This window comes from Drosophila montana, unplaced genomic scaffold (assembly GCF_035044405.1).
Source record: "Drosophila montana isolate Dmon_TW-CO22-7 unplaced genomic scaffold, ASM3504440v1 contig_2716_1, whole genome shotgun sequence".
NCBI classification, from domain to species: domain Eukaryota; kingdom Metazoa; phylum Arthropoda; class Insecta; order Diptera; family Drosophilidae; genus Drosophila; species Drosophila montana.
Window position 1 is genome coordinate 429,132 of NW_026997587.1, and position 22,426 is coordinate 451,557.

The window sequence follows — 22,426 nt, forward strand, 5'->3', positions numbered from 1 at the left end:
ATTTGTATTATCAGCGTTGTGACAGCGCTCTGTTTGGGCTGGCAGCGGCGCGCGGCGCTCACGTTGCACTCACGAATTGTTTCTTTCTAATCGGCGAAAATGTTCGTTGCGTTTGTTTTGGCACGAAAACTTGACAAGCACGGCGAAAACACATCGCACAAAAGCAGAACGCAACAACAAATACACTCACACACACACACACATACACACACACTCTCACATACAGAGCGGGGTTAATATCTGGCATTTGCGTTTGCATCCCTTGTGGCGCAGAGCTCGACTCGAGTCGCCCCTTTGTTGTGCCGCGTCCTTGGTCCTGGCACGTTTCGCTGTTTCAGTTTCAGTTTCAGTTTTGTGTCTCGGTTTTCGTTCGCCTTCGCTTTGCCGGCTTTTCCTTCTTTCTGTTTTTTTTTTTAGTGTGTAAAATAAGGGTTTGTAATTTAATGTTTTTATGTCTGATTTCGTTTTCGTGTGCATTTCGAGGGGTTTGGGGTGGTTGGGTGGTTTGGGAGTGCAGCGCAGGGAGGTGTTGTGCTCAATGCACGCATATTGTTGAAATTATGTAGCCAAAGACCTGGCCAGAAGGGGCGGCTGTTGGCGGGCAGCGCTCTGCCTGAATGTCTGTGAGTGTTCACCTTTTAAGCTCTTCAACGTAGCTCGAAAGTGTTCTGCACAGTGGTAAATGTTAAAAAAAAAACAGCATCTATTTATGAAATGAATGGAAATAGCTTTAAATAAATTATATTATAGCTAAATCATTCTTTTCTAAAGTCATTGGGATTTATAGATTATGAATAAATTATTATATTGCATAAATTATGAGAAGTGTGAAGCACGTCTAAAAATAATTTTTAGAAAGATCAATAAACATGATCCGATCGAATCATTTTCCACCTATTTTCCACAGTTGCATATTGAATATTTAAAAATCACGGCTTTTATCATTCATTTTCTTAGACCATGCTTTAATTGCCGATTGAATAAAATCTATTTTATGTCAGGAATAATATTTTAGCTGCCTTGTGTTAAGCTATTCGCTTTCGCCGCACAATTTGCGGACATACAAATGGCGTGTGAACCACTGTGCCTGGCCGTTCACACAAGTCTGAAGGCACGATCCCCGTGAACTCAGTCACTCACACTTGCGCTCCCGTTCAAGGAGCGCAACCTTTTACGGCCACTCACTCACACTCTCTCTCTTTCTCGCACACACACACACACGCACACCAGCCAAGACGAACCCCCAAAAACACAACGCAATCACGAACAGCAAAAGGAAGGAAGGAAGTGAACGCTCGAACGTATGCTCATATTTTGCAACAAATATATTAAGTGAGAGAACGAGAAAGGGAGAGAGAGAGTGAGAGCTATACAGGCGCTCTCTTCTGGCCGCACGTGTGTTCTCTGCGCTGTTCTCTTTATTGCCCAGGTTTTCTTTTTTAATTCACTCACTCGATTTGAATTTTTGGTTTTTGTAGAATTCACCCCTAAGCGTCTTCACGGTAATTTGAACACGTGTCGAGCAGCTGAGCGCACAACTGTGCCACCTTGGGTGGTAGCTGCCGGACAACAGCCAAAACCCACCAACCCACCAGCCCGCCGGTCGGGGTGGTTGCGGGGCGCCAGACGCGGCATCGATCGTAAAATTTAACGATTTCATATGCTTCTGCTTCAGCAGCAGCCGGAAGCTTCTCGGCTTTGAGCTTTTGTCAGCAATTAGCGGGCAAGTTTCTTTTGCAGCGTGGCTCAACTGTACGCCGCGCCGGGTCCGAGTCCGAGTCCACCCTCGGGCGCCGCAAAGTATGCAATGCACTCGTAAAAACAATCAGCTTGGCAACACTTACGAGCGCCCAGGGAATAGGAAACACACTGCCAGCGAAAGTGAAAGCTCAGCTCGGCTCGGGCAACGGGTGACGGTATTTAATGTGCAAATAGCTCATACTACCCGCTGGCTAACCCACCATGGGGGGGGGGGGGGGAGTCCTCCATTCCACGTGTTATTGTTGCTGTCGCTGGCAACAAATTGCGTCGTTTGCCAAATCAACCCTGCAGACGGAAAACATTCCATGCCCCGGCGGCTGGCTATAACAACAACAAACAACAACAAATATGCACAGCGACAACAAACATAGGCAAAGAGTGTGGGTGGGTGAGGGGGGAGGGGGGAGGGGGGGGGGCAGCGGCACATTCAACGACACTTCAATAGCCGCACACAATATCCGTTAGAGCCCTTTCGCTTATGGGGTATCCACTGGATACATTACACTTTGTAGATTTTAATTAAAATGCAGCTAGCAACATGCATGCGACTGTTAGCAACGACTGCGTGCGACTGTTAGTTGCCAGCAACATTTATCGAAGCAACAAATGACATTTGACATTCATAATTAAATTTATTCATTGCATTATGAATATAGTTAGCAGCTCAAATGGCTGCAAAAGCAGTCAAGGGTCTGTTCACATCCCAAGAGATGCACACACACACACACACACACACACACACCTCGGCACACTCCTCAGTTATGGCATAAAAATAATTATATAAACTTGATGCCCATTGCCGTCTGTCTGGCAATTCTTTGATTGTTAACCAAGCGACCGAGTGTCATCCATTTGCAACCCCTGATAATGTCGACGCCCACACACACACACACACACACACACACGCACACAGACACCTCCCCCACACCCGATCCGCCCATTAACCGCACAGTTTTGAAAACAGCCAAAACCAGAGAGCGGTATAAACAGTTACGCCTGCCCATCGGCAACGTGGGCCCTTGTCTCGCCTTGGGTCGGTTTTAACATGATTTGTTGGATTTGCCAAGATTTAATAATTCCATTCGTTAGCCCTTGCTTAGCAGGGTTGGCGACTCAGCTGTTCAGGCTGTTCGGGCAGTTCGAGCCGTCGCGACGGTGGCTGTTTTCCAATTTTTTGACTGTTGCGGCATTGCAATTTCAAGTGTTGTCAAGTGGAGGGGGGAAGGGGACGCTGGGCTTAGAGAAGTTAATGCAGCTGAACATATGTAAAATTATTTATTATTTTAGGAGCATGGTAACAACCAACTATGGCTATCAGCTAAGGCAATGCTACCCTAGAGGGGGGTTCGAACCTTGATCTTTTTTGTTCAGTTCACTTAATGATTGTGTCTACCAAGAACTGCCTTGTTTTCGATAAGAAACATACAATGTAGAACATGTCAGACAATATTTGATTTCTCATGAGAATGTCTACGAGTTGCAATAGTTGATATATTCTCAGTTAACAAGAGATAGAGAAGCAGATAGATTCAAGTTCGTTTTATAAAAGTAAAATATTTTGTTTAAAATTTTTCAGATAAAATTACAGATTAGTTTAAAGACATGTCACAATGGAGATATTTTTAAAAGAAGTTGTCTAGTATTGTAAATTTAAAATATATTAACTAACTTCTCTTTCTTGATTAAAGAGGTGCTTTTACTTTATAATAAATGAAATGGGGTCAGGGAAATGCGTCAAGTATGCCCATATTCAGTTTATTTAAGTCTTAGGCTTTGTTAGTCAGAAGCAACAGATAGCTTCAAGCTGGAAGTACAAAGACATTAGATGTCTGGGCATTTCCGATCTCAATTGGTAGTTAAATAGAAGCTCTGGCATTTCCGATCTCAATTACAATTTGTTTAAAGTTCATTTACCTTGAGTAGCATTTACGCATTTGCCGTTGCTTCTATTTAATTGCGCAGCATTATCAACAATTTAGCGATGTTATCTGCAGAGCGAGAGCATTGCGGCAATGCGTTTAATGGGCTGGGTTGCCGCTGGGTCTATTAGCCGTATTGCTTGGCCCAGGTGTAGTTGCTATCTTGACATGCCAGTTGGCATTTTCATTAGCAACCCGTCCGTCCGCCTCATCATATTGCTTAGCACTTCATTATGGGCGGCTATTAGCGGGTCGCATGACTTTGATATGCCCATTGTTGTGTCGCCCGACTTGATGTGGGAACCAGTTGGTCTGCGAATACACCACAACGGCAATGGCCACACAGAAGTAGCTGCCATAATCTAAAAAAGCCCAACGAGTACTGGCAGAGAGTACTTTTTGCATACTCTGTAACGGGGTATATTAGCTAGGGTACAAGTCTCCATCTGACAGTAGCTAAGGATTCCTTTCTCATTGCTTACAATTCTCAACAAGTTAAAGCGCGCTGAAAGGAAAGTTGTGAGTGGAGCTCAGAGTCAACAAATCAGCTTCAGAGTGTGACTTAGCCCCACAAAGAAGACGGAACAGAGTATTGCGCAGTCGGTGGCATTTGACGTCAAAGTTCTTATTTATGCCTTTTGGGCCATTCGTCCATTTAATGGCGTACTGTGGGTCGTTACACTCGCGGCTGAAACTGTTGTATGCCAAAAAAAAAAAAAGAGAAAAGAAATAGATGCCATATGCAAATGCTCATACTCCTAATAGTTGTTGTTGTTGTTGTTGTTGCTGCTGTGGCTGCTGTTGTTTGGCAACTTCCTTTCCGGCTCTGTTGTTTATTTAAAGACTTTCTACGCGTCGTTAGACAGCACAGCCACATGTTGATGTTACCAAATCCCACAGCCACATCAAAGGCAACTCGCTAGTTGCCCCCACTCCAACCCCCCCCCCCCCCTCCCACTACCCTAAACAATCTGCTGTAATTCGTGCACCCTACCGCCAGGCATAACCCCATCCCGTGTTTATTACGCCTTTTAGTATGACTTTTAATTCGAAAATGTGCGACGACTCGCTGCTGAATTCCAGTTAAATGTTTGTGTTGAGCCCGCGGCGCAAATGAAGTCAAAGTCAAAGAAATTCTTGGCCACCGAAAATAGCTTAGGACTTGGCCAAGAAATGCGCTGGCGGGCCAGCAGCAAGTCAAACAAATGTTACACATTTAATGCCTATTTGTATTTATGTTTGTTTATTATTAAAATCAGCCTGTTTGCACTCACTTTCGTGCAGCTCATAAATATGCAAGTCATTAATAGAAATATGATGTACCCGAGGCCGAAGCCGGGGCCAAAGCCAGAGCCGAATTCACAGCCACATCAAAATCCACGTCAAAGTCAAAGCAACAACCCCCAATGGCTGTTGTCAGTTCACAAGTGTGTGCAGCGGGGGGGCGTGGCAGTTGGGCTGCTGAACTGACAGCCTAAGCGTTCCATGGGGATTGGGGTTACTAACTGGTGTAACTGGCACTCTGCCGCCCCCTCCCCCTCCCCCTCTACACTCTACCCGCCACGGCTGCAGTTTGCCACATAAATTGAGTAAAAATTACGCTTCATTTGATTTAACACAATCGAATTGTTGTTGCTGTTGTTCTGTCAAGGCATTTGCTAGGTTGACTTCTAACATGGTTACCGGTCGCTGGTTCTGCTCTCTGCCTTTCAGCGACAATTGGATTAGGACATCATGACCATGATGAGGGGTTGGCATCCAATTGAGCATATTTTGGGGAATTTGTTGTTAGCCAAAGGCTAGAAATGATGCCGGAAGTGAGTCAGTCGCAGGCCAAAAAGGCAACCCTAAATGCTTTCCACATACTTCCAAATGCAATTCAATTATTTTATAATGGAACAAAATATTGTCAAGCAATTTAAAATGCATATAAGTTGAATGTGAACCCAATTTAATATGTGCAATTTAGTATGCCAGATTTTAGCTCTTGCCTTGCAAAATTTGAATACCCTTTGCTAGGGTATATAAATATTTAGACAGGAGATGAACGGAACATAAATAACATGAATCATTTTCTATGCTCGATTTTTAAGCAATTAAAGCACTCATAATATTATTTTTGGTCAGCTAATAAAATTGGTTTAAATATGCGTGAATAGCGTGCAATCATTTGGGCCAAATATCTGCGTGCATTTCGCCTGGTCTCAAATGCAATAATAAACACATTGTCTGCTCCTCATGCTGCGCAATCCCCCACCCACTCCCCCTCCCACTTCCACTCCCACTTCTGCTTCTTGATCATCATCATCATCTGGGCTGTATTTTTTATGGGCTTCTTTTTGTTGCAGTTAGCCGCAGCTTGCGCGCAGTTTGGCAGCCAAGCAGAAGGCTAATATTTCCGCTATTGGCGGCGATTTCTTTCACTTTGCCGCGGGCCACTGCAACTTGCACATGTTGCGCCTCACTTTGCTTTATTTTCAACCGGGTTTTGTTCTATACCCTTTCAAAGGATCGCTCTAATTCGCCACGAAGTGGGAGCATATAAGTTATATACATATATAGTCTTGATATGCCTCAACAGCCGAGTCAATATAGATAGGTCCTTTAGTTCATCTGTCGGTATTAAAGCTAACGTGCGGATTGGCCTAGTACCAAGATACACGCCTCCTGTCAACCTACTATATCGTATGGCTTTATATAAAGAAGAAAACGAAAAATGAGATTCTGCATAGAAAATTCTTTAGTTTTTAAAGATAACTTGACCAAGCTCAGCAATTGCGACTTTCTCTATTCCCCCAACACATTTCTTCCTAACCCAAGAGCATTTCAACTTCGGCGTGCTGATCCAGGCGATCTAGTTTTCTTTATTCGTTTTTTTTTATTGACAAGCAGCGCCTGTTACATGGCACAGCTCCAGTGCGCTGGAGCAGCTCCTGGACTGTAAACTGTCGGCTGCCAGCGGCAGTTGCAACATCCGCAGCATCCGCACATGTGGCCTGGCCATGGTATCTGGGGTTGGACTTGTTGTAGATCTTGGCTATTGCTATTGCTGCACAGACTATATATCTGGCGTTTTTCCTGTTTTCTGGCAGCATTGTTATTGTTTATTGATGCACTACTTTGCGCTATTTTCGTGTGGCCAGGCAGAGCAGATGGCGCACGCTAGTGGGCGTACGAGATGAGAACCAGAAACAGCTAAGAACTGCCAGCAGCAGCGGCAACACAACCGTGCAGCTTGTGTTGCAGCTAAAAATACATAAATTGTTTCAAACTACGCTACAGAGAGCTGCAGAGATCTACACGGATCTGGCAGATGTGGCAGGGGCAGACGTAATGAGCCTTGTGAGCAGCAGGAGGAACGGGGGGGGGGGCATGCAAATTTGTTGGCCAAGTGGAATTCAATTAGTTGCCACAGTTGGCAGCTAAACTTTTTGGGGTTAACTGTAAATGCAACTGCAACTGCCGCAGCAACTGTTGCTGCCACTTGACAACTTTCGCCCATAAAGCGCGCTATTTCATTAGCTACTCAAAGCCTGACTCTGCCCCCCTGCCCTTCCCCCCTCTCTCTTTCTCTGCTGGCAAATTTGACAATGCCCCATCACATAAACACAACGGCATAATTAGGATGCACCCAGCTTGCAGCTTGCAACCTGAGCTGCGGCAGCTTCGGTAGCTGTCCAACTGTCGCAGTTTTATTGAATTGTCAAGACTGGCGGAATATATGGCCGAGAGTTCGACTTGCTGCCTGCCAATTACAGGCAGACTTTGTTGTTGTTGCGCCTGTTGTTTGGCAATTGCATTTACTTTTGCTGCAGCTGAACCCATTGAAAGTGCGCTAAAAAAGGGTAAATTGGTTTTGTGCAAATGTTCGTAACAGGCAGAAGTAGGCGTACATACATTCTCTCGATCAAGACGACGAACTGAGTTGATTTAGCCAGGTCTGACTGTCAGCTTAGGGTACCTGCTAGTCGGACATTGGCGACATTGGCTTTTTTGTTGTATGTGGCAACAATTACGTATGGGAGAGCCTGCTCGGCTCGACTCGGCTCGACGCGACTGTGACTCCTTTCCTTTTGGCTTTTATGTCGCATGTAATTAGTCACGATCTTGGCAGACAGACTGCAGGCCACAGCTGATGTTTGTCGTCTGCGATGAGCTAGCGCTTGGGTGCCGCGATTCTGGAACTGGCCAACTGCCGCCAACTACCGCCTGCTGCTGCTGTGTGTGTTGTCTTAGCCTTTGTTGTTTGCCGTTAAGGCCAGTCGAAGGTACATGGCAGAAAGAAACCAACTAACTCAAATGCTGCTTTTGCTGCCAGCAATTGCGGAAGTGTGAATTGCAGTTGCAGCGCGTCGCTTACTCTGCAATTTATCGTCTGCTACTGCAGTCTTTAAGCTGAGGCAATAATTAGGCCAATTAGCTTTGCAAACTGCTCATAAATAACTCGAATTTTAGCTTAAAGCGTAGCTGTTGCTGCCACAGCTGCCATCGATTGTTGCAACCATCATTTAACATATTCATTAGAAGTTTAACGCCGACTCGAATAATACACTCCCCAAGCACACACACACACACTCGCACACACACACACCCATGCACCGAAACTAATTTATAGCCACATGCAGCGCTCAATAATAGTGTATTAATCAAAACACAGTTAATTTTAAATTGGTTAAAACGCTTTGGCACAATGAGAACCGGTTTGAGGCCTTTTCTGTACACTCTCATTACCTGCTCAGCACCAGAGTTGAGAAATGAAACAAAATTTCAGAGTTTCAAAGTTTTTGTAAGCACTTGAAAAACTTGGAATTGCTGCGTAATGCTGACAACAACAACAACAGCAACAACAACGAACACATAAACATATAAATCTAAATGTGTATTAACAACATGAGAACAGCAACAACAAGAGTTTTTTAAAAAAACAAGTTAAATGCGCGCGTAAATGCCTGACTGGCAGTTACCCTGTAGAAGAGTCTAAGCTAGTCCAATATCATAGAGCATAGTATTTCGTATATCTTCCATATTCATAAGGTATATATATGTGTGTAAAAAAATTCGGATCTGATCGGATCTGCGAAATATGAAAGATATGGACCTTGCGAAGATTTACGAAGCTTTCGAATATCTGATGAAAGCTTGAAATCCCCTTTTAATACTTGGAAGCCTTCTAAGTAAAGTTCCTCTCTCTAGATCCTATATATCCAAGAATCTAGATATATTAATTTATAAGATTCAGATCCTAAAATAAGCTTAAAAGCCGCTTTCATAGATTGACGATCTTTTCAAAGGACACAGACAGATGTAGCTCTTACTCGTGCGACGCCCTTCTCTGCGATTCTCAGATGTCTGCCTTTTCCTCTGCCTGTTTCACATATTAGCACAAATGTTTATACCCCGTCACAACTGTTAACTGGCTCTAGGGTATAAACAGTTCGCTGATGACTGGTTGTTCGGATGTGCTCGCCGCGCACTTGAGACTCTCAACTCTCCAGTATCGTGCACTTGAATCTGTTACGCAAATGTGCGTAATGCGCATGAATATGGATGGATACATGGTAGCCAAGTATGAACACGCCGCATAAATGTGTGTTGCCCACATGCAAAAGGCCAACAACAACAACAACAACAGCCAGAGCAACGGTAAAGCGTTCCGCTTGGCAGGCCTTCAGCTTATGGCTTTTGGCCAGGCGCGTGGGCCTTGGCTAGAAACTTGAGCTACTGCCTACAAAAGAAAAAGGTCTCTACCGGGCTCTGGCGAGCTTTTGGGACCCCTTGAAGTGGCCGCAACAAATGTTACGAAAATGCTGGCCCATAAACTTAGGCAATTTGTTAAAGTAATGCTTTAGACCAAGTTAGTAACGTGTGCAAACACAACTTGGCACACAACTCTCAGCCTCTCCTCAGATCGTATACAAAGCATAAAAACTCATTATGATTATTGTATGCATGACATGGTCTATTAGTTCTGTAGAATTGCAGATTTTTATGTACAAACATTTTGTTGCTGGCGCAAGTTCGAAAAAGTTAAAAATAAAAGCCTAAGAGAACTTGTGACTGGACATTAATTGAAGTTCGACTTCAATTGACTTGAACCGAGGGGTTAACTTGTCCGCCGCTTTATTGGCTGCCACTCTCGAATCACAGGGTATCAGTTGACACAAAGCTGTGCTCGGTTGATTGTGCGCATGCGCAGTCAATCAGGCGCCTCGAGCTGCGCCTGCACAATTAATCCTTTAAGCAAGTGCCGGCTGCGGAGTATATAAACTCAATTTAGCGCACACACAACACGCTGTCACACAACTCGCAATCAGCGGCCAAGTTGCCAACTCTCAGATACTCAGATACAGATACTCGGATACAAGTTGCCAAATGGCCGGCCGGGCCTAGGCCAACTATATAAGCAGCGCGACATTGCGCGACGTGTTGGGTAATTTGGAGAATTTATGACAGGCATTATGGCAACACTGGTTCCACTAGAGCACCAGCGTCTAGCTGCAATTGTATCTCAAGCTCAAGCTCTGGCTCTCGATCTGGCTCTCGCTGCGTCTGTATCTGTATCTATGCCTATTCTGACCGCCCAAACCAGTTTCATTATTGTACACACTTTTTTCTATACTTATGCAACGCGCTTGACTTTCTGATTACTCACGCTCAACTGGCCACAAAATACAAGAATCCGCTGCTGATCGTGAATTTTGCGGCCAGCTACCAACTCCCATAATGGTCAGCGGGGCGATTCCCAATGCGCTTCGTTGACGTCGGCGCATTTTGAAGATTTGATAAATTAGAAATGCCAATTATACAAATAGTCAGAAGTTGCTGCTAAATTGTCAAAACTGTTGCCGGTCACAGCAGCAACAGCAGCAGCAGCAACAGCAGCAGCAGCAACAGCAGCAGCAGCAACTGTTGCTGGTTTCTTTTTAGACCATGGAGCTGGGCGTGTGACACGACTCTAGAAGATGTGTTCGTGTTGAGAACACGAGTTTGTAGTGGAGTATGGCAATGCGATAGCACGAAAAGCACGAATTAACAAGACAAGACGCATTACTTGACTACCCAGCTCAAGGCTAAGGCTCAGAGTCGCCGACACACAGAAATTTTGAAGTAAAGGATTAGTGTAAGTTGCAAAAAATATCTTTGTCGATCTGGATTATTCTGAAGGGACTCCAAAAGAGCCACTAGAGTCCAACAAATGTTATATCTTTGTAGAGAGTAATATAATTATGTCGTATGAGCGATATATTCGTAATCAGTATTAATATACGAGTCGCTATAACCCAATCCATCTGCCTGTTTCTAGTCGAACAACTCCCTCAGTCTTAAAGCCATCATTATGAAACTTTACATGGATCCGTGCTTTTGTTATATCAGAATTGGCTAAATCGGATCAGTATGTCACTTAGCTTTCATAGGAACTGTTGGTCGAAATTTAATTACAATTTTAAAACAATTTTTTGTTATTCTAGAGTTCATCTAAAACAGACGTACAAGGGAGCATTGCTTAAAGGCTGCTTCTTCGGGTGCCCAAAATAGATAGAAGATAGCAAAGATATTGATATTCAACTCCAGTTGACATCATTTTCTGATTAACGTATCTTTTTGCAAAATGTCGCGCTTATTCGTGCTCGCATGCTTCGTGCTTGTTTCTTGTCCGATCGCCATAAATATCGAACACGCGAGCATCTCTGGCCGACTGAGCGGCCAGTTTGACAGGCCGCCAAAGGTGCGGCAGCGAGTCAGGCCTCAATCTCAGCGGCCTTAATACAGTTATGGCCAAATCCCTGCAGCTTTTAAATTGCTTTTGCTCTCCGCCAGTTGCCAGTTGCCAGTTGAGTTTTTGAGAGTTGAGAGTTGCCAGTTAGCCAGCTGCCTTTGCTGTTTGTCTAAATGTCAAATGCAATTGCAGTCCGCTCGGATGAACATTGGCGAGCCGCCTTTTTGGGCCGTTGCCCCAGCCAATGGCTTTGCCTTGCTCTTGGGCGTTGCGGTTGCAGCTCCAGCTCCAGCTTCAGCTCCAGCTTTAATTGCGCAAAATCTTCGAAACTGTGGCAAAATGTTAAAGTGCAACAACGCCTTGTTGTTGATCGTTTTATTTTTGGGTGTGCCGCACCAAGCTGCAACTGCAAATGAGCGCGATTCGGGGCTGCGGCATGTTCGCATTGCGTATACGCCGCGTTGTCTCGGCGCAATTTCTCAGGGCCTAATTCAATTAAGTTGTCGCGGAAATTGGCCAGCATTACGTGTCGCCCATATTGCTGGGTCTTTGCAATTTAAATAAATCATCAGCGCTTGCCGTGAAGAGAGTCGGCGCATAAAATTCTAGCTACAGTTCCTAGTTCCATTTGCCGTGCTGTCGATGCATTCTGAGTACGTGCCGCATGCCTCAGACTTGTGTGTGTGGCAAGCAAGACCTTCGTGTCTCTGGCTCTGTCTGCCAATTTAGTTTTTGGCTCTTGGCCTGAACCTGGGCCCATGCTGCACTTTCCAATGTTCGTGCGGCTGCTCCAGTTTTTTCACTCGGGGGGAATTGCTGTTTATTTTTTGTTTGTTAGCTGTGCCTAGGCCAGGGTATTACCGTGCGATAATACCGCAATTCATCATTATTATATTGTGTCTGCAACATTGTTGTTGTTATTGCTGTCTCGTTTTTTTTTTATTTTTTATTATTGTTGTTGCTCTTGGCCCATGTTTGCACGTCAGTTGGCGGCGCTCTAATGAACGGGTTCCGCATTTTGATATATTGACACGAAAACAAAAAGCGTAACAGCAAGAGCATAAAATAATACAAAGTACATCTAGTTCTGCCGGCTAATCGTGTCTAAAATTCCATGTATATCAAATGCATATACATATATGTAAATGTATGTGCACACGCGTTGCATGCCGCGGGGCGTGGCCAGCCAACGCCTCAATTAGGCGTTAACTGATTGCAATTCTAACGGCCATTCCACATGATTGCCGCAAATCTCTTGTGCTCATTAGGCGGCGGGTTAACAAACCTGGCTGCCAGCTTGTTTATTTAAATCTAAGCATTAGCATTTGGCATCGGGCCGCAGTCGGAGCCGCACTCGGAGCCCCACAAAATTATAGCAATTGGCCAAGCTGGCCAGCAGGCTGGACACGGGCCCGCACTCTACTGGACTTGAAAACCAAATGCTAAAGAGGCAGGGCACCGCAATCATTAGGCTTGCGCTTAAGCCTGGGCTTACATTTCGGAATGCTGGCGATAAGGAAACGCTCACCTAACGAATTTACAACCTCAAATTTAGATCAATAACAACAAAAAAAACACGCAGCCCAAAGAGACCACCAAAAAATGTAAGCAACAAAATGTTCAGACCGCAACTTTGATATACTCTTGCAAGTAACTTTTGAGAAAAGAATGTATTTATATTTAACAAAGAACTGAACAGTTGGATAAATAACAAAAAAGTGTCACACAAACGTTTTCCGCCAATTTTCGCTGTTCATCAATTGTCAATTTTATATACAGAGATTCATTTTTAAGGTAACCTATTTATATAATAATATTCTTTACTTTTGCAGTAATAAAATAAGCAATTATATATATTAAATATATAATTTAATCTTAGACAGCTTTTCAAAATTTGTTATATAAAGCCAATAATGCCGAGTTGTAATCGTGCATCAGCTCTTAACATCTCTTTACATCTCTTTGCATTGCCGTACCCTACTTAATTTGTATTTGGACAGTACTTAACTATACTTTCTAGGCGCACTTAAGTGCACTCGTGAGTGTCATAACAAACTGCATATACCCTTTCTCAATGGCAGGCGGACACAGAGAATGGCACTCTTTTTTGGCTGGCGGCGCAGTTGGCCAGAGACCAACCCAAAAAGCGCACAGAACAATGGCCAAAAGCGTAGCTGACCTCAGTGCGAGCATTTGGCTAAATGTCTGTGTTGTGTGGGTGTGCATGGCAGTGTGTGTAAGTGTGTGCGATTGTGTGCTAAGCTTAACCCATTATGGCGCCTAACGTACGAGCAGATCGGGAGAGAGAGAGGGAGAGAGAGGGAGAGAGAGCGGGAGAGACGAGATGGAGGTAAGGACTGGAACCAGTTCGAATGAGTTCCAATGTGGCTGCTGCATCGGATGCTCATCAAAATGATTGCATCACGAAGAACAAATTTAAACGGCGATTACCGTCACAGCCGCACCCGCCCCCGCCCCAGCCCCTCCCCCTGGCTGGGCTGCTGTCAGTGCGAGGCTGTCCACTTTTGGGACCCGGGCAATTTCTATAAATGCAGCTAAACGCATAAGTACAACAACAACGACAACAACAACAACAACTATGACTATGACTATGAGTCTGAGTATGAGTCGGACTGGGAATTGCTGGAGCTGTTCGGCTTGGTCCCGGATTTATGGGCTTTCACAAAATGCCGCTGTGATTAAGTTGCATGAAAATTATAGTTTCCCTAGAACTTTTATGTCGCCTTAATTGATGCAGCTCCGGATGCGGTCCAGCCGAGCCGAGAGCCGAGAGCCGAGTTGTTGCCAAGAGGGCCACATACTTGGGGCAGTTATGATCTTCTATGAAGCATGTTGACAGATGAGCTCGCAGCATGCAGCATGCAGCATGCAGCATGCAGCGTGCAGCGTGCAGCGTTGCGAGTTGCGGCCAGTTGCAGCAACTTTCAACAAGCTCGTTAAGACGCAAGACAAAAACATTGTTGGCTCTGCCAGTTATGTACTTATACATATTCAATTATATTTATGGACATTTATACATATACATATATACATATGTATGTGTATATACATGTGCAGCTGTGGCACGCAAGCCCTATGGGCCGCAGGAACAAACTTTTCCTGTGAAATATGAACTGCACACATTTGCAGCACGCCCAACTGGACAATATACGCATGAAAAAATAATAACACGTTCTTTTTTCATTACATTGGCAGGCTAATTGGCAGCAGTTCAACAAAATGTCGCTGCAAATGCAGAGAAACAATGCTTAAAGCACATGCATGCTTTTGCACATTTGGGAAGTCATGAAACTGCATTTGGGACGGGCGACAACTCTGGCAGTCGGCTCGTTGCCATTGTTGCAACTTGTCCGCCCGCGCAGCCAGCTTTGGCCAGCCGCATTTGAGGGACAAGTGTAAATATTGTGATTGCAAATACGCTTTCTGATTTATTGCCGTAATTATATGCACACACACACATGCACACACATGCACACATACGTATTCATATGCAAAATTAAATCGTGCGGCAAACGTGTAATTTAATGCGATTTTGTTGTAAGCAACGCCAACAACAACAACGACAGCGCAGCCGCCGACTCTGACAGAGCTGCAGATGCAGATGCAGGCAGGGCGAAGTGGAGCGGGAAGTGGGGGTAGGGAAAGGAGAGAAGGGGCTGACGTTGCACAAATGACAAAGTTGGCCGGCGCGCAAGCGCAAAGCTTTTCGCGCCTTTTATTGCCGACCAGTTGTTGCTCGAGCGGCTCCCACTGTGCCCACAGCCCGGCCAGTCAGTCCTTCAGTCTGTCCATCTGTCAGTTTAATGCTCGACTGACTTAACACGCAAATTAATTAAGTGCGACTGCAGCGGCAACTGCGACAGCGCCAGCAGCTGTGGCTTTGAGTGTGTGTTGCCAACAAATTGCTTTGTGGTTGATCAGCAACAACTGCAACAGCAACAACATGTTGCATACAAATTGTGGCAACATGCATGCACACACACATGTGTGTGTGTGTGTGTGTGTGTGTGTGTGCTTGTGCCACAGCGTGACCTTGGCCCTGACCCTGCCCATTAAGTTGTTATCAATGCAGCTACCGAATCGCATTCGCATTCGCTTTCGCTGTTGAACAGTGCCTCAAGTATATATGTGTACCAATTTGTGCAGGGCATCTAACAGTCGTGCATTATGTGTCTGGCTCAGCCCATAAATGTCCATTTGAATTTAGTGCACACTATAATGCATTTAATGGCCGACAACTGACTGAAGGAACAGTTAATTGAATTCGAATTTTATGGGTATTTAATATTATTTATACGCCTCGTGCCCATAAAATAACAAAGGCTAAATATTTATAGAGTTGTGCAATGATTTGTATAATTCGAGCCTTATCGATCTGTGACATATGCTAACTATGCATGCATTCATAAATAATTTGATTCTTAAAGATTATAAGAGCTTAATGGAACGACCATATGTGGTATGTTGATTGAGGCAGGCAGTATAAATAGTTAACAGCCTGCCTATTATTTTGGCCATGACTGTAATGGGTACATTTAACATTTCACTCGCTTGTTTTGCAGTTTATTTTTTTCTTTTTAAATATATTCAACTGTCAGTCAAGTCTTAAAAGACAGCAGTCAAAATATGACAGAGATGACATAAAATGAAGATAGCAAAAAATTTATCCATGTCGCATTATTTCCACTTTTTTCTCCAGCTATGCAGCTGCCCTTCAGCCATCAGGTAAACTACTATTTTCTCAATGTTTTTTTTTTTTTTTATTTTTCTTTGTACTTCTTCTTCTCCCACCTGGTGCTTGGGTAATTAACACAACCCGTTCCGAAGCTCTAGAATTTCACAAATTTATTGATTGCATTTTATGGTGCTCAGTCTCTGATATCAGCTCTGTTCTGTTCTGTGTACACGTACTCCAGTTCCCGACTCGTAACTCTTGCCCCAATTTCGGGACGGAATGCGGCATGTGCCTGACAGAGTAGGGCGGTTCGTGCTGTGAAGGGGCGTGGCACTGCACACTTAGGCCGAGAAGACGTCATTGGCTCTAATTGGAGTAAATTATGTTTACACATTTAGCCGTGCAATTAGGTCAGAGTTGTTCGTATGTGTGCGAGTGTGTGTGTGTGTCTGATATGATATAAAATGCATACATAACTCGCTTTTACATAATTAAGCACAACATTCGAGTCGTGACGAGGGTCGTGTGAGGTCTCGTTGCCTGGCTTTATCTTCCATTTAGATTTTGGAATATTTAATTAGTTCTCGCGCCACAATTTATGTAGAACTCTTATGAATTGGTTAAGGAAATGCATTTAGTAAACGGAGAGAATGAATGTCGACTCATATATCGAATGGCTGCATAAAAATGTCAACAGGCTGCTGTGGCATTTGACGTCATTTGTGAATAGCAGGAAATCGAGGAGTTTAGCTTGGATTTGATTTCTAAAAATAAGCATCACTCAGCTGGTTTTTTTTTTTCATATTCTTCGACATTCTCCGGCTGACTCAGCTAGTTCGGCTAGCTGAGTGGCCGTGGAGGACCGCACGTGCATCAAATGCAAATCGACGAGAATTTGCATTCATAACGGCTACGCCCCGACGTTGGCAATTGAAAAACCTGGAATTGAGTATTGAGAAAACCGAGTGCTGCATATTTTCCTTAAGGTAATTACATTTAAAAATACGCGGGGATTTTCCAAGAGAGCGAGCGAGCGAGCGCACCCAAGCCAGAGAGACAGCCAGAAGATTTGCTCAACTGGTTTTTTTTTTTTTTTGCTGTCTTTTCTGCTTGTAACTTTTGCTCGCTGCTCGTCTTGACGCACCCACTGTTCCTGAGCGAGGAGCGAGGCGGGTGTGTGGAGGGGGGGGGGGGGGGGCATTGTTCTAGACCGGTTATCGGTGCTCGGTGCTTGGTGCTCGGTGCTCGGTAGTCGGTTCTCACATTCGCGAGATTTTTGCCAAGATCAGTTTTGTATTAAAGCTACGCCAGAGCTGAGCTGCCCACCAGACGGCCGGAGCCAAACGAACGCAGCGCGACGCAAAAGAAAATAAATTACACAAAAATAACAAGAAAAAATAATATAATTATAAGAAAAAAAAGTAAAGAGTAGCAGCTAAACAAGTTTCCACCCGTCGTCGCAAGTAATTGGCAGCCATGTCGTGCAAATATTGTAAGCTTAGAACAATTGTGGCAACAACTGCCCGAGCAGAGTCTTAACCCGCTCTGAATCTTCACAGCGTCAGCGATGCTGCTTCTAATGGGCAGCTGCCTCAGCCTCAGCCTGAGTCTGTGCCTGTTCATCGGACCCGCCGCCTCCACCAGCATCTATGCGAGAGTTGTCCTCAACTCTTGGGTGCCCGATGCCATACATAGTCGTTCCGGCGTGGGGCCACCTCAGCGTGATCTGCAGCGTCCGCAGATGGAAGCGATATCTTCTCAAGAAACCTGGAACGATCAGCGCATTGCCGCCGCAGCGCACAAGGCTCAGCAGACCTGGAACGTGCCCACTGCTCGACCACAGCAGCAGCAGCCGCAGCAGCAGCAGCAGCCGCAGCAGCAGCCGCAGCAGCAGCAGCAGCCGCAGCCGCAGCAGCAGCAGCATCAGCCCTTACCCCCGTCCGCTCCAGCAGCAGCTGCAGCTGCAAGTCCCGAGGTGACAGTGCATGGCTTTAATCAAGCAGCCGGTCGTACGGGCAGCTCGGCGGGTCCCACGCGCCCGCCGGCTCAGTACAACTACCGGGAACGCTTCAGCTCAGTGTTCTTTCAGCCGATCTCGCGCAGCAACGGTCAGCAGAATGTGGTCTATTCGCCGGCCACGATGCACGCGATGCTCGGCATGCTCTACGGCGTCTCCAGCAACGAAACTGCCGACGAGCTGCAACGTGTGGGTCAGTTTGGTAGCGATAAACTGGCCGTGGCCAGCGACTTTGAGCAGGTGCGGAGGAGGGATAGTCAGTTGCCGAATGCCCAGTTGATTGTCGCCAATAAGCTGTACTATAATCGCGAAATCGACGAACTGAATCCACAGTACCTGGACTTCGCCAGCCAATATTATGGCTCGGAGACCGAAGCGGTCAACATGCGCAAATCGCGCGATACGGCGGCCAAGATAAATGCCTGGGCCTCGGATGCCACACGCAGCATCATACGCGAACTGGTCCAGCCCAGCGATATTGATGAGCAGACGCAGGCGCTGCTGGTGACGGCCATTTACTTCAAGGCACGCTGGGCCAACGAGTTCTCCGAGATGGACACCACGGCGGAGAAGTTCCGCACGGGCAACAATGCGGCCATTACCGTGCCCATGATGTACAACGACGATCTGTTCGACATTGCCGAGCTGCCGGAGCTGGATGCCACAGCGCTGGAGCTGCCCTATGCCGGCACTCCGATCTCCATGCTGATCATATTGCCCAACCAGGTGAACGGTCTGGCACAGCTGGAACGGCAGCTGGAGCGACAGGATCTGAATCAGATTGCGGCACGACTGCGCCGCGACATGGTCACCGTGCGGCTGCCCAAATTCCGCATAGAGTTCGAGCAGGACATGACCGGTGCGCTGCAGCAGCTGGGCGTGCGTCGCATGTTCACGCCCAAGTCCGAGGTGAATGCGATGCTGTTGCAGCCGGTGCGTGTGTCCAAGATACTGCAAAAGGCCTTCATCGACGTGAACGAGGCGGGCTCCGAGGCGGCAGCAGCTTCCTGTAAGTGTGGCCTCCAAAATTATCCAAAGTGCAGCTCATCCTAATGCGCCATATCTCTCCCTCTCTCTCTCTCTCTCTGACAGATGCCAAATTTGTGCCCTTGTCGCTGCCTGTCAAGTCGCGCGAATTTGTTGCGGATCATCCATTCGTATTTGCCATACGCACACCCGATTCGGTGCTCTTTATTGGACACGTAGTGGAGCCGCCCCAGGTGTCCGGGAGGCAGTGAATCCCCATTCCCAGCCAATTCCCATCTCCTCATAAGCCCGTCCCTAGCTCTAAGTTAAGTGTACGCATTTGCTACTTGTACAACATACTCGTAATTCTCACATTTAAAATATACAAAGATTTCCAACATATTCTCGTTCGTGTTTTGTTCTGTTCTGTGATAACCTTTGGGCAGCGCCGATTGCTCAGTTTTCTGTTTGTTTCTGTACGTTTTCCCGCAATGCATACGCGAAAGCTGGCAAACCCGTTTCAGGAGGAGACCGACCCCTCGGCAGTTAACATTGTAAGTGCCTCGCCCTAATGGGAGCTCGAGCTGGCACATAAACAAATGCAAATTTCTCAATCGAAACTTCCTCAATTGAACGAGGTTCACAACTGACTCTGGAAAGTCCAGCTTTATTAAGAACTACTGCTCTATGAGTAATGCAAAAATCCCGTTTGAAAAAAAAAAACAAAACATAAACAAAAAAACCAACAATTAAACTAATGAACTGTCCATCAAGAAAATTGCATCATATTTTACTTGCTACTTAACGCAAAATGCAACAAAAAGCTGAGCGAGGGGAGGGAAAGGTTCTTGGGGGGAGACTGAGGCTATGCGAACTTGAACCATTTATCGCATAAATATATTTGTTTATTCGCAAAACAATTGATAAGAAAACCAGTTTCTCTTGCCAAGAAAAATGAGAGTGAGCTTCAGATTGTCACAGACTAAATATAAATACTCTTATGATAATAAATCTGTGTGGAAATCTGAAGCATTTAGCTGCAAATATTGTTTAAAGCTGGGTTTGCTTAAGTAAAAAGATAGAAACTCACTTTTTGACAGACAATACAAATGAGAGCTATAAGAGATCAGTTTATCAGACTTTCCACCTTTCATCTGGAGAGGAATGATATAAGATTCTTTCTAAAGAGATGGAAAAACAGGATATTCAAGAGATAGATTAAAGAAAGATAGAGCATTCAGATGTTAGGAACATAATAAAGCTAGCCGATGTTTAATTACCCTTATAGGAGTGTGGCTAACGAACTTACAGATATTTGAGAATCGGAGAGAAGAGCGAAGCTCGTTATTTCTATATTTTGTGTAGATATCTTGAAGTAGCTTTTCGACAGAGAAAGAGTTGTTTACATGTTATGTTCTCTATTTCTTAAGGTAGTCAATATACCTGCTTCATAGTGTATAACAACGAAACATACTTATGCTCTCTTGGAATAGATTATATTTATTTATTGTTCTAATGGCTCTGAGCTCGAATCTTGGCACGGCTGCCAATTAGGTCAATCACTAGAGAATCAACCAGACTATCGTTTCATTCAGCTGTCATGCTTTATCCCCCTCTCTCCCGCTCTCCCCCTCTCTCCTACTACTGATATCAGGCAAGAATTTCAATTAAAAGCATCTTCGAGTGGTTTTTGTGTGTATCTCTAAAACCGGCTCAATGTAATTGTGTGTGTCGATTTTCCAGCTCGCTTCTGTTTGCTTTTAATTGAGTGTGAGCTCTGGCGGCAACAACAGCCGCTGCTTGAACTTAAAACGGGCTAGTCGTAAAGCTTGGAAATACCCAAATAGCCGGGAGCATGATCTACGACAACTGGAGACAACTTCTGGTCGCAGCCGCCGTGCTGCTGCTCAGTAGCCGCGCGGGCGGCAATCCGCCAGCAACAGCATTGAGCAGCTCCAGCGAACGCTTCGGGCTGCGTCTGGCCACCAGCTTGGGTCTGGCGCAGCCCCAAGCCAATGTGGCCGTCTCCCCGCTGCTGCTGCAGGCGGCACTCACCCTGCTCACGCCCGACTCGGCGGCGGCGGCGCAGCAGCTGCGCGTGGCGCTGGAGCTGCAGCAATTGGGCAGCGCGGAGCAGGCGCAGCGCCAGTTCGAGCAGCTCCTGGGCGAACTCAAGCAGGAGGCAGCAGGAGGTGGCTGCCAGCTGCGTTTTCTGAGCAAGTTCTACACACAGCAGCGCTACACGTTCAGCTTCCGGGATGAGTTTGAGGCGCGTGCCGCAGCGCTGGGCATCGATGTGCAGCGTCTGGACTTTGGCGACTGGGCGAGTGCGGCGCAGGAGATTAACTATGAGTTTCTCAGGCGCAGCAACTATAGCGTGGGCGAGCTGGTCAGCGTTGGATTGCTGGAGGCGAGCAGCGCCGCGGACACGCCCTTTCTGCACGTCTCGGCACTGACATTGCGCGCGCCCTGGGCGCAGGCATTCGATCCGCAGGAGACGCAGCGCATCAACTTCTTCAGCGCGGGCCAGACGCCCAAGCTGGTGGACGCCATGTTCGTGCAGCATCGCTTCCGATACGCAGAGCTGCCCGGACTGGATGCCAGCGCCGTGGAGCTGCCCTTTGCCACAGCCGGGTTGAGTCTGCTCATCATTTATCCCAATCGGCCGCAGGGATTGGCCGCATTGGAGCGCCAGCTGCAGCGCTTGGATCTGCAGCATCTGCGCCGTCAGCTCACAGAGCGCAAGTTGGCCCTGACGCTGCCCAAGTTCAGTTTAATGGCGCACTCCGAACTGCGCTCCACGCTGGAGCAGGTGAAGCTATCCTCGAACTGACAAACCAAATGGATCTATCTAACTTCTCTCTCTCTCTCTCTCTCTCTATCTCTCTCTGCTTGCAGCTGGGTCTAGCCAGGCTGTTTACGTCCGAGGCGCAGCTCCACAAGGTGTTCAGCTCGCTTTTGTCCAGCTCGGCGCCACATTTGACAGCCGTGCCGCACGCGGTGCTGCTCGAGCTGCAGGAGGCGGGCGGCGAGGCCGAGCAAACTTTTGGTGAGTCGCTCAAGTTTGGCGATTAGAAGTTCGCTTTACACAGCTGCACTTTTGTGCTTCTCTCCTTTCAGTGGCTTCCTTCACCGATCTATTTCGCAGCACCTTGTCGCTGGTGATCAATCATCCGTTCTTCTATGCCATCGGCAATGAAAAGACGTTGCTGCTCGCCGGCCATGTGGTCGACATCTAGAGCCGGGGAGATGTCTAATGCCTGCATCGGGCAAAGGTTGTCGCCTTATCAGCGCCTCGCCAAGGTGATAAACGATCTGTAAACAAAACTACAAAAGCGAAAACACACTCA

At 46.2% G+C, this 22,426-nt stretch overlaps 3 protein-coding genes across 3 annotated transcripts in view; 2 read left to right on the top strand and 1 right to left on the bottom strand.

Annotated features, from left to right (window-relative positions):
- pk (prickle) overlaps positions 1–22,426 on the bottom strand; it is a 91,886-nt gene that overhangs the window by 44,954 nt on the left and 24,506 nt on the right. The gene's annotated exons all lie outside the window — the stretch shown is intronic.
- Positions 17,390–19,478, top strand: nec (necrotic). Its single transcript, XM_064684230.1, has 3 exons — positions 17,390–17,585; positions 17,653–19,119; positions 19,203–19,478. Exons 1-3 carry the CDS (start codon positions 17,570–17,572, stop codon positions 19,346–19,348), a joined length of 1,629 nt encoding a protein of 542 aa, XP_064540300.1. The 5' UTR covers positions 17,390–17,569; the 3' UTR covers positions 19,349–19,478.
- Spn43Ad (Serpin 43Ad) lies at positions 20,873–22,420 on the top strand. Its single transcript, XM_064684231.1, has 3 exons — positions 20,873–21,888; positions 21,975–22,125; positions 22,197–22,420. The coding sequence occupies exons 1-3, from the start codon at positions 20,932–20,934 to the stop codon at positions 22,313–22,315; spliced, it is 1,227 nt and encodes a 408-aa protein (XP_064540301.1). The 5' UTR covers positions 20,873–20,931; the 3' UTR covers positions 22,316–22,420.

Bases quoted from the DNA above. Each gene is read 5' to 3' on its own strand.
- Spn43Ad (XM_064684231.1), top strand. From the start codon at position 20,932: ATGATCTACGACAACTGGAGACAACTTCTGGTCGCAGCCGCCGTGCTG. The intron at 21,889-21,974 runs GTGAAGCTATCC...CTCTGCTTGCAG, and splicing joins TGCGCTCCACGCTGGAGCAG to CTGGGTCTAGCCAGGCTGTT. The intron at 22,126-22,196 runs GTGAGTCGCTCA...CTCTCCTTTCAG, and splicing joins CGAGGCCGAGCAAACTTTTG to TGGCTTCCTTCACCGATCTA.
- nec (XM_064684230.1), top strand. The intron at 19,120-19,202 runs GTAAGTGTGGCC...TCTCTCTGACAG, and splicing joins CGAGGCGGCAGCAGCTTCCT to ATGCCAAATTTGTGCCCTTG.